Here is a 12,500-nt window from a genome sequence, read left to right on the forward strand (position 1 = left end):
TTATGCAGGTTTGGATCCCCCTTCGGACTTTATTGTCGGTCTTATGCTAGCTCGTAGAGGGTTGGATCCCTCTGTAGATTTTATTTTGGGTCTTATATTAGTGCATGCAAGTTTTAATACCCTTGAGTGTGTGTGTGTGTGTGTGTGTGTGTGTGTGTGTGTATGTATGTATGTATGTATGTATGTATGTATGTATGTGTATATATATATGTATGTATTATATATATATGTATATATATGTATGTGTATGTATGTAAGTATATATGTATAATTTATTTATTTCTGTATATAGATAAACGTATATACATATTTTCGGTCTTACGCTATTTAATAAGGGTATGAAATCCCCTATTGACTTTTATTTTCTGTCGCATGCTACTTTACACAGGTTTGAATTCCTCTTAAAGCTTTATTTCACTCTTTGTTACTTTCTGCAAATCTGACTATAATTGCGATCTCATACTATTTTATACAGGTTTGAATCCTCTCTAGGTTGTATTTTCGAACTTATACGGACGCCACATTGGATTCCCGCGAGCATTTATGACAACCAGTGCGTTAAAAGAGGTTTGAGATACTTTGCGGTCTTGCAGTATTAAGGGGATAGTTTATTTTTAAGTAAGTTGTGTTTTAGAGGATATGCAAATCTGAATCCCGTATAGACTATACTTGATGTCTCATACTATTTTATACAGGTTCGAATCCTCTCTATATTGTATTTCCGAACTTATACGGTCGCCATATTGGATTTAATAGTTAATAGAGGCTTGAGATACTTTGCGGTCTTGCAGGGTGAAGGGGATAGGTTGTTTTTTAAGAGAGTTGTGTTTTAGAAGATGTTTTAGGTGGGTTATATGATTTTAATTTTATTTAAAGTCTTAATTTTATTTAAAGTCTTGTGAAATAACCTGCAACTCTAAAGAAGGATGGGATGAATACGCACACATACACACACACACACTCTCACTCTCACTGATTCACTCACTCACATACACGCATATATGTATATATATATATATATATATATATATATATATATAATATATACACATACATATATATGTATATACATATTATATATATATATATATATATATACATACACATACATATATATGTGTATATATGGTATAAAAACCCACACTGTAAAACTAGATTTAATTGAAAAAGAGACTACAGTTTCGGAATCCACCTGGATTCCATCTTCAGGTCTGAAGATGGAATCCAGGTGGATTCCGAAACTGTAGTCTCTTTTTCAATTAAATCTAGTTTTACAGTGTGGGTTTTTATACCATAGTATCAACACGGTAGTGTGTTTTCTCCTTTCATGTGTATATATATATACATATACATGTGTGTGTGTGTGTGCGTGCGTGCGTGCTTATAAGCATACATTTAATAATATTGATATCAAGACTGCATATTCATATACACGATGATTTAACAGAAATAGCATTAGGAGCAAGACCCGCGGGATTTTGAGAGAGAGCGAGAGCCGCGGGAGGGAAAATGGAGCAGGACACGGAAGGCGCAGGACATCTTTACATGTCCGGGTCGGGACCTGAACCTCCGCGAAGCCCTCCAGGTTGTCGAGAGGATGCTACAATCACCGGGTCAGAAAAAGAGTCAATTACCTCAATTGTGCGGCGGCGGAAACAATGGCAGAGCAAGCGGGGAGTCACCTGCACACACGCGAGCGCCCGATCTTAAATTTTCCCGGAGGTGGCGCAGGCGGAGGCGGCCGACTGTAGCCTCCGGGAAGAAATTAGCGGGACTTTTCCCTCGTAATTAAATGTGATAAAGAGGGAGTCGCGTGATACTTAGGACTCCCCTCTCCTCTCCCCTCTCCCCCTCTCCTCTCCCCTCTCCCCCTTCCACCTTTCTCTTCTCCCTCCTCCTCCTCCTCCTTCCTCTTTCTCTTCTGTCCCTGTTTCCGCTCTCTGCCCCGCCCCCTACCCCGGCGCGCTTGGCGGAGGAATACATGGCGGTGTCGGAGCGGTCTTATCTCTCAACTCTCCTCGTTCTCTTTGTATCTGGTCACTTCTCTATTTTATTAGTTGATTCTGTCTGCCCTTTTTTAAATTTCTACCATCATTTCAAAAGAGATCACAAAGGTCAATCTGGCTCTCGCTTTTCCTTTCTTCGTTGCAGATGAGACGCCAGCTGATCGAAACGGGCGTTATCTTTCAACTTTACCCCTTCCTCTTTATATTTATCCACTAATCTCTTTATATGTGTAATTATTTACCCCTTTGTGTGTTTGTTTTTTACTTTATTTCTACCGTGATTGGACAAAAGAGATCTCAAATAACGTGTTTTCTTTCGTGGCTGTAACTGAGACCCCAGCTGATCGGAAAAGCTTACCTCTCAGCTTTCCGTCTCCCTCTCTATATTCATTCACTATCTCTTTTTAAGCATGTATTTATGTTTGTCCCTTTTTAATTATCTTGTCTTTTTTCTTCAGTTCTACTCTGATATCCCAAAGACTTCTGACCTAGCACTCGTGTTTCCCTTTTCTCTCTTTCTCTTTATATATATATATATATATATATATATATATATATATATATACACATATATATATCCACTATCTTTTTATAGTTCTCAATTTTTTTTTTCCTTATTTTTTTTTTTTTTTCTGAAGTTCTGCCACGATTTCACAAGTGATCTCAAGTAATCTGATGCACTTGTTTCCTTGCAGATGGGGGAACAGCTGATCGGAACGGTTCTTATCTTTCAACTTTCCTTCTTTCTTTTTGTATCTCTCCACTCGTCTCATTCTTTTTTTATTATTATTATTTCCTTACGTTTTTCGTTTTTTTATTTTTTATTTATTTTTTTTTTATTGTGCCTTTTTTTCTTAATTTCTATCGCAAGAGATCCCTAAGGCTAATCTCCTCCACTTGTTTTCTTCCCCCGCCGCAGATGGGACCCCAGCTGATCGGAACGGGTCTTATCTCTCAACTTTCCCTCTTTCTATTTATATCTATCCACACATCTCTTTCTTTTTTTTTTCAATTATTTACTTTTTTTTCCATTTTTCTGATGTTCTACCGCGATTCTGCAAAAGCCTAATCTATTACACGTGTTTCCTTCTTTCTCTTTATAGTTATCCACCCATCTCTTTCTTTTTCATGTATTTTTTTAATTATTGTACCAAATTTTCTGAAGTTCTATCGCGATTTTACAAGAGTTCTCAAAGCCTAATCTCCCCCACGTGTTCCTTCCGCAGATGGGACCCCAGCTGATCGGACGAGTGAGTGACCTCGACCTCACGTGGGACAAGGAACTGGCCTCGTCCTCCACGCGTCTCAGTCCCTACATCGACCTTGACATCGAACACAAGAACGCCCTCAGAGTTGTCAACGCCTTCAATTTCGTCCAGATGAAACGTGAGTCGAAGAGAGATGTTTGATTAAAGATTTGCCACTTTATACGGTTAGCATTTCTCGTTGTTATTAACCCAGATTGTAGTGGACATTCAGGTTGCCTTAGGACACCACCAGTCTTTCGAACACTTTGAATCCAGAATTGGTGTTTTGGGATCAAAAGTTTACGTTAAAAAATCCTGCTTTGGATATTTATGTTCGAATCATCTCTCTTATTAATCAAGGGATTCGAACACTTTGAATCCAGAATTGGTACTTTGGAATCAAGAATTGATGTTAAGAAGCTCCTACTTAGGACATTTATGTTCTAACTCATCTCTCTTTTTGATCAATGAATTTCGAATATTCTTATTGAACAATTGATTCGAACCATTTGAATCCACAATTGGTGTTTTGGAATCAAAAGTTTACGTTAAAGAAACCTACTTTGGATATTTATGTTCGAATCGTCTCTCTCTAATGATCAACTGTCTCGAACACTTTGAATCCAGAATTGTTAAAAACTCCTTTGGATATTTATGTTCTAACGCATCTCTCTTATTACTAAATTAATGTCGACTATTCCCGCCCTTCACAGCGTGCCTGGATGGCGAGGAGAGAAGGCCTGCAGGTATATACACCTAATTATATGCCTTAATGCTTCTTATTATTAATATTGTTATTTTTATTTTCTGAGGGCCAGTTTCTTAATGTGTCCTCGCGCTTACCCTTGTCTTATGTTGCTCTGTTGCAGATTCGTTGATTTTGTTGTTGTTGTTTTTTTCATCCCCAGAGCATGTGCTGACTGTCACCCGCATGTTAAATGGAATTTTTTTTTAAATAATATTTAGATCGGCTTCTCAGAGCTTAGGGAATTAGAAAAGAGCTACTTACAAATCTTCCTTCTTTTTATTCCTCCGATTTTCAAGTTGTTCGTTTAGCATGAAATTGGAAACCTATAGATGTATTCATGTGATTATTTTTTTAGGCCTAGATCTTCAGTTCTATAGAAAGAGGGATGCTATTGATTTTATAGTATTGACTACGTTACACACGCACATGCCCGTTTGCACACATATACTCACTCATTCGTTGATACGTTCACACATACACGCACGCACAAGCGCACACGTACCCCCCCCCCCCAACACACACACACACACACACACACACACACACACACACACACACACACACACACACACACACAATCTCTACCCACTGCGTTCGTGTGCATAATCATCACCTATGCAAACACACCTGACAACTCCCCCTGTAAGGTATGCAAATGAGAACCAGCGTTTGATGCCCAGGGCTCTGCCACCAGCGCGTCAGGTTGTGTCAAGACGTGCTCTCTCACTCCTGTCATAGGCGACAGTCACTCTCCTCTCGCTTTGTCATGTAAGAGCCACTGTAATCTGGCATTTGCGTTGGAGAAGTATGTCTTATCCGCACGCAAGAGGAAGGGAAGTGGAGAAAGGTGTTCGTGTTCTTGTTATAATGTTCCTGTTTTGTGTGTGTGTGTGTGTGTGTGTATGTGTGTGTGTGATGTGTGTGTGTGTGTGAGTGTGTGTGTGTGTGTGTGTGTGTGTGTGTGTGTGTGTGTGTGTGTGTGTGTGTGTGTGTGTGTGTGTGTGTGTGTGTGTGTGTGTGTGTGTGTGTGTGTGTGTGTGTGTGTGTGTGTGTGTGTTTTCACGCTTTTGGAACTGATTTCTAGACGTATGTTAAGGTTTACATATTCATACATATTTAGATAATCATTAGACGTAAGAATATATTGTTAGATAGATAGACAGAAAAATAAATAGATAGATGGACAGACAGACACAGACAGACATAGATAAATAGATAAATTGATATATATATAGACATATATATAGAGAAACAAACAGACAGATAGATAGATAAACAACTAAACAGACAGACACAGATAGATAACTAGACGGACAGATAGACAGACAAATAAAACACATAAATAACCATAAGGATAAATAGACAAACAGAGAAGTAAAAAAAAAAAAAAAAATCACCGAAAACACACAACACGCAACCCCCCCCCCCAAAAAAAAAAAAAAAAAAAAAAAAGAAGAAAAAAAAAATAGGGGAACACAGAGAGATAACATTCCACGTCATATTGAAAGCCCGTGCCAATATTGTCCCTCATACACACACATAGAGATTAACTCAATAAATTGGTACAAGTGTTGGTACCGATATGTATATAATCTGTTGTGTGTAGTGATGCATCGCGCCGATTCTGTGGCATTATTTTGATGTGATTGATAGGAAAAAACGCCTATCTGATGTGACCAAATCAGATGTGTATGTATATCTATATAGATCTATCTATTTATCTGTCTATCTATATATATCAGTATATGTATGTATATATGTATGTGTATATATAAACGTGTGTATATATATATATATATATATGTGAGTGTGTGAGTGTGTGTGTGTGTGTGTGTGTGTGTGTGTGTGTGTGTGTGTGTGTGTGTGTGTGTGTGTGTGTGTGTGTGTACGAAAACAGGATGAGATTTTTTTTTTTTTTTTTGGGGGGGGGAATCATGTTAGGTTTTCGGATAATATGATTCGTGCCTCATCTGCCTCGTTAACATTAATCACAGACTCCCCCCCCCCCAAAAAAAAAAAAAAAAAAAAAAAAAAGTATCCTTTCCGTAATCCTCGTTCCAAAAAAAAAAAAAAAAATAACAAAAACAAAAAAAAAAAAAAACAAGATTCCTCATCCTACATCGATAGGAATAAAGTCACAGGAAAAATACGATTTTTTTTTCGCGCATGGTCTGTTGTTTGTCTACGAGACCGTAACGAGTTAGGCTTAAAGGCCATTGTATTTGAGAAAATTGAATTGTCGTGTAATCTTCCGCCCAAACTTTTCCTGTATCGGAAGCTCGCAAAACCCCTTCTTCCCTTAATGTAAGGTGAAGTATTAACATTATATGTGATATATATCCACAGAGAGTACGATAGGGTAGAGATATAGATAGAAAGATGGTTAGAAAGGTAGACAGATATAGATAGATGGATAGGTGTGTGTGTGTGTGTGTGTGTGTGTGTGTGTGTGTGTGTGTGTGTGTGTGTGTGTGTGTGTGTGTGTGTGTGTGTGCGCTCCATTCCCTAGAGTCAGTGTCTTTGTAAGTACCATTTACATTACACACACACACACACACACACACGACACACACACACACACACACACACACACACACACACACACACACACACACACACACACACACACACACACACTCGCACACAGACACACATAACTGTCCGCATTCACACGTACACACGCACCTATACCACCCATGAGATCTGCAACGCAAATCCAGCGTTTGATGTTGCCATGCCACCCCGTATCATGGCACCTCATAACTTTCATGAGCATTTCCTGCAACAATGGATAATCCTTAATCCAGGCGGAGTAAAGACTTCTCACATCCACAGTGATTTTTAGCCTAACAAGAATAAAGTGGCTGGGACATGAAAAGATTTGTATTGTGTTGCGTAGGTGTGTTAGGAAGTGAATGAAAGGTGTATGAGAGAATAAGTGATAATGATGAACGAAAAGTGTATGAGCAAATAAATGATAATGATGAATAAAAAAGGAATAATAAAATAAAGGATAAAAAGTAATGAAAAAGGAATCAGAATATAAATGATAATGAATGAAAAAGGGATAAGAGAATAAGTGATAATAACGAATGAAAGAGGAGTGAGAAAATAAATAATAACGACGAATCAAAGATGAATAAGTGATTAAACAATGAAATAATCAAGGATAAGGAAAAGGAAAAGATTAAACAGATGTATATGATAAATAAACAAATAAAACACAAATAGGCAGAAACAAACATGATTAAGAACTCAAATTATTATTAATTTAAGACAAAAAACTTAAATTGTCACATTTAAACTTTAAAGACTTTCACCTCAATCGAGTTCAAATAATTCCCCAATAAAGTTCATATGAAGTCCAGGTAAAATTTTATTCAGGTAAAGTTCAACGATACGGTCCAAATAAAGTTCATATAAAGTTCATGGAAAGTTCAAGTAAAGATTAAGTAAAGTCTAGTTAAAAATTACACAAAGTACAAATATAGCGTAAGTTAATATCAAATAAAGTTTAATTAAAGCCTATATCAAGACCACATCAAACTTAATTAAAGCCCATATAAAGTCCGAATAAAGTTTAATTAAGGTCCAATTAAGGTTGAAAGAGAGTCCTTATGAAGTCCAAATAAGGCCCAGAAAAAAAAGCAAATAAAAGACAAATAAAGTACAGGGGAAAACCCAAACAAGTACAGTCCGTATCATCTTGACAAGCCATACGCAAAAAAAAAAAACAGAAAAAAATCTATTGCTTTTTTTTTTTTTGGGGGGGGGGAGGGTCAATTTCGTATATTCTCACCAAGTATTTTTTAAAATCTTGGGTTGGGAATCCCGAATCTATTCCTATTTCTTGCTTTCTTGTGGGGGGGGGGGGGTCAATCTCGAATATTACCAATATATATATATATATATATATATATATATACATATATATACATATGTGTGTGTGTGTGTGTGTGTGTGTATATATATATATATATATATATATATATATATATGAAAAATCGATTCCAATTTGTTTCTCTTTTTTGTGATCAATCTCCTATATTCTCAAAAACATTTTAAAACCTAGTTTTCCTCTTTTTTGTTGTTGTTTTGTTTTGGTCAATATCGCATATTCTTACCAAGTATTTAAAAAAAAAAAAAATTGGGTTGCGAATGCTGACCAATTCAGCCTAATCGTATCTCTCTCTCTGATGACCATCAATCCATCAAGGAGGCTGACACTATGATCAATATATGCCGTCATGAGGGGGTCGAAGGGGGGGGGGGAGGGGGAAGGGGTGGGATAGAAGGAAGGTTGGGGGTAGGGGTAGGGGTGGGGGTAGAGGGGGGTAAGAGGGAAAGGGAAGGGGTGGGATAGAAGGAAGGTTGGGGGTAGGGGTGAGTGGAGGGGGTGGGAGGGGAAGGGAAGGGGGGTTAGGAGAGGGGAGAAGGGATGGGTGAGGATAAAGGGAAGGTTGGGGGGGAGGGGGAGGGAATGGGGGGGGGGTGAGAGGAAGGGAAGGAGTGGGAAGGGTTGGGATAAAGGGAAGGTTGAGGGGGGGGGGGGGCTGTGATGAGGTGAAGGGAAGGGTTGGCGTGTGAGGGCAAGGGAAGGGAGAAGGGGGAATTGAAAAGGATAGAAGGGGGTGGGGGTAGAATGATGGTAGGGGAGGGGAATGGATAAGGGAAGTGGGAGGATGGGATGAGAGGGATAAAGAGAGAGGAAATGGGGGGGGGGGGATCGTGAAGAGGGAAGAGGGGAAAGGAAGGGGGTGAGGGAGAGGTATGAAGAACAAGGGAAGTGGGAAGGGACGAGGGAATCGAGGGGAGGGGTAAGTGTAGGATGAATGCAAGGATGAGAGAATGGGGAGGGGTGGAGTAAGGAGGCGGAGGAAGAGGGAAGGGGGGGAGGGGAGGGGGAGGACGAGGGAAGGGGGGGGAGGGGGAGCCGTTAGTGATTGCGTTCACCCGGCGTCCGGTTTAGAGGCGAGGGCTTGATGTTATAGATAGAGCGACTACCATCGTTTGTTCATTCACTCACTCCTTCATCTGTTCATACATTCATGCTGTTTATTCACTCGTTCGGCACATACACACATACACTCTCTCACTCACACTCATTCACAATTACACTCATACTCATACACACATTCTCACTCTCATTCTCACCCTCAATCACTCACTCACTATTATACTCACACACACACATACACACCTACACAATAAAACAAACAATCAAACAAACAAACACGCACACACAAACACACACACACACACACACACACACACACACACACACACACACACACACACACACACACACACACACACACACACACACACACACACACACACACACGAACGCACACACACACACACAGACAAATAAACAAACAAACAAACACGCACGCAAACGCACTCATCCGCAGTATAAACCCCTTGGCTGAGAAGCTCCTACTGAAAGCTCCCTTTTTTCGAGAGCGAAGCTACTGCGTCCGCTCTTTCTTTTCCTTTTTTCCTCAGTGTCTCTCTTTTTGCGAGTTCTCTCATTCCGACAATGTTGTACCCAGTTTCTTTGCTTTGTTTTTGTTTGGTAAATTCTCTTTTCCATGTTTCGGTATATTATATATGTGCAGTTATTCCTATAATCTAAGTAATTGCTTCTGGAACAATTTGGGGTCTTGGATTATACTTTATAAGGTATTAAAACCCCCTCGTACAGTTTTGTCTCTTTCGTCATAAATGACAGAATAAAAATCATGGTGTTTATTGTTTCCCCTTCCTTTTCTTATTCTTTTTTATAACAGCAAAAGCAGAAATAAATTTATATATTACAGACTCGCCATTACGAAAACACGCGCTGTCCCTCGTCAAACTGAAAATTTTAAAAGGAAAAAAAAAAAGAATATTAGAAAATAAAAAGACTTAAAAAATAAAAATAATAATGATAATTATAATAATAACAATAAATAACCCCTTTGTGAAAATTAAGCAAAGGTAAAAAAAAAAAAGGTAAAATAAACAAAGCCTAATAACACAATAACAAAAAAGAAAAGCAAAAAAAAAAACCTACACGCGCCTCATTGATCTTGCCGGAGTAACGCCCATATGTTGTGATCGTAACCTGTTACTCGCTCAAGGTCATTGTGAGCCACAAGCGTTACAAAGGGAGGGAGGGGGGGCGACAGGGGGCGAGGGGGAGGATGAGGGATAGAGAGGGAGGGAATAAAGAAGGGAGGGAGGAAGGGAGGGGCGACAGGGGGCGAGGGGGAGGATGAGGGATAGAGAGGGAGGGAATAAAGAATGGAGGGAGGGGCGACAGTGGGCGATGAGAAAGAGATATAGAGAGGGAGGGAATAAAGAAGGGAGGGAGGAAGGGAGGGGCGACCCCCTGTCGGGGGAGAAGAGGGGTAAAGAGGGAGGAAATAAAGAAGGGAGGGAGAGAAGGAGGGGCGACAGTGGGTGATGAGAAAGAGATATAGAGAGGGAGGGAATAAAGAGGGGAGGGAGGAAGGGGCGAGGGTGGGTGAGTGGGGAAGAGGGAGAATAGAGAAAGAGGGAAAAAAGAAGGGAAAGAGGGAGGGCGACGATTGGTAGGTGAGGAAGAGGAATAGAGAGATAAAATAAAAAAGGGAGAGAGGAAGGGGCGATAGTGGGTGAGGGAGAGAAGGATAGACAGGGAGGGAGGGACGGCAGTGGATAAGGGGTAAGAGAGAGAGGGAGAGAAAGGGAGTGGGATAAAGAAGGAAGGGATAGAAGGGCGGTACTCTTTGTTCCCTCTATGCTTTGTTACACTTTGATTATAATACATTTTGCTCAGTCTGCCTCGTCAGCTTTGTGGTAAAGGGAGAAGCATTCATAAGCCGACAGGGGGGGAGGGGGGGGGGAGGAGGAAGGGGTGGAGCGTATATCACAAGTTACATTTTTTTTTTTTTTTTTCGTTTGTGTTACTAAGTGGTACTGGTTTACTCCATTGTTACGTAAAAGGTATTTGATTACGATATATACTGTCGTGATTTTTTTTTTTTCATTTTCATTTTCTTTTTATCTCTATTTTTGTCGGTCATTATTATTCCGTTGGACGAGGATAGCGGTTGCAGATATTTCGGTCTTGCTCGGAATGTGCGGAATTAATCTCCAGTACAATTAATTAAGGCGATGAACAAGAGCGGAAATAATAGATTAAACACATACATGCACACGCTGTCTCTTTCCCCTTCTTGCCTCCCTCTCCCTCTCCCTCTTTCTCTTCTTCTCTTTCTATTTCTCTTTTGTTCCCTGTTATATCTCTCATTCTCCCCTTTCTCTCTTTCTCCATTATGTATATATATATGTGTGTGTGTGTGTGTGTGTGTGTGTGTGTGTGTGTGTGTGTGTGTGTGTGTGTGTGTGTGTGTGTGTGTGTGTGTGTGTGAATGTAAATATACATAAACATACCTACACACACACACACACACACACATATATATGTATATGCAGAACGCAATACATTATGAAAGAGAGAGAGAGAGAGAGAGAGAGAGAGAGAGAGAGAGAGAGAGAGAGAGAGAGAGAGAGAGAGAGAGAGAGAGAGAGATACAGAAAAAAAGAGAAAAAGCAAGAGCGAGAGAGAGAGAGAGAGAGAGAGAGAGAGAGAGAGAGAGAGAGAGAGAGAGAGAGAGAGAGAGAGAGAGAGAGAGAGAGAGAGAGAGAGAGAGAGAGAGAGAGAGAGAGAGAGAGAGAGAGAGACAGAAAAAAAGAGAAAGAGCAAGAGCGAGCGAGAGAGAGAGAGAGAGAGAGAGAGAGAGAGAGAGAGAGAGAGAGAGAGAGAGAGAGAGAGAGAGAGAGAGAGAGAGAGAGAGAAAGAAAAAGAGAAAGAGAGAGAGAGAGAGAGAGAGAGAGAGAGAGAGAGAGAGAGAGAGAGAGAGAGAGAGAGAGAGAGAGAGAGAGAAAGAAAAAAAGAAAAAGAGAAAGAGAGAGAGAGAGAGAGAGAGAGAGAGAGATAAAATAAGATATTCCTGTGCTACATATAATTTTCGCTAAACGCTCTTCCGATTTTGCTCCGAGAATAAATTACGGAATATTATCTTTTAAAAAAGGCACAAAAAACAGAAAGACGTTTGTTGCATACTTCTCTTTTCCCGCCATTTCCTTTCGCGCCCAAAAATTATATTCGCGCGTCTTTTTTTTTTTTTTTTTTTTTTTTTTTTTTTTTGAAAGATAATGTATTACATTGACTCCTGTCATTATTACGTTCATCTATATGGCTTACTTTGTCTTACTTATTTATTTATTTATTCATTTATTTTGTCTGTTTTTAATCATATTTTATTCATTTTTTATGTGAAGGAGGTTAAGGGATGAGGTAAGGTGGGGGGGGAGGGGGGGAGGGGGGGAGGAGAGGGGAGGGGTTTTGGGTACTTGTATTCTTGTATCTATTCTATGTATATATTCATCTGCTTATTGTTATTATTATTTTTGTTATCGTTATTGTTATCATCATTATCATTCATCATCACCATCACCATCACCATC

General features: G+C 39.6%; 1 protein-coding gene across 1 annotated transcript in view; it reads left to right on the top strand.

Moving 5' to 3' along the window:
• Positions 1-12,500, top strand: part of LOC125025191 (E3 ubiquitin-protein ligase TRIM9-like) — a 51,517-nt gene that overhangs the window by 30,124 nt on the left and 8,893 nt on the right. Inside the window, exons 3-4 of the mRNA XM_047613166.1 lie at positions 1-8; positions 3,233-3,392. The exon at positions 1-8 is cut by the window's left edge and continues 95 nt beyond it. Coding sequence (XP_047469122.1) covers positions 1-8; positions 3,233-3,392 — 168 coding nt within the window. The remainder of the gene's footprint in view (positions 9-3,232; positions 3,393-12,500) is intronic.

Source organism: Penaeus chinensis, chromosome 4 (assembly GCF_019202785.1).
Source record: "Penaeus chinensis breed Huanghai No. 1 chromosome 4, ASM1920278v2, whole genome shotgun sequence".
Classification (NCBI taxonomy): Eukaryota; Metazoa; Arthropoda; class Malacostraca; order Decapoda; family Penaeidae; genus Penaeus; species Penaeus chinensis.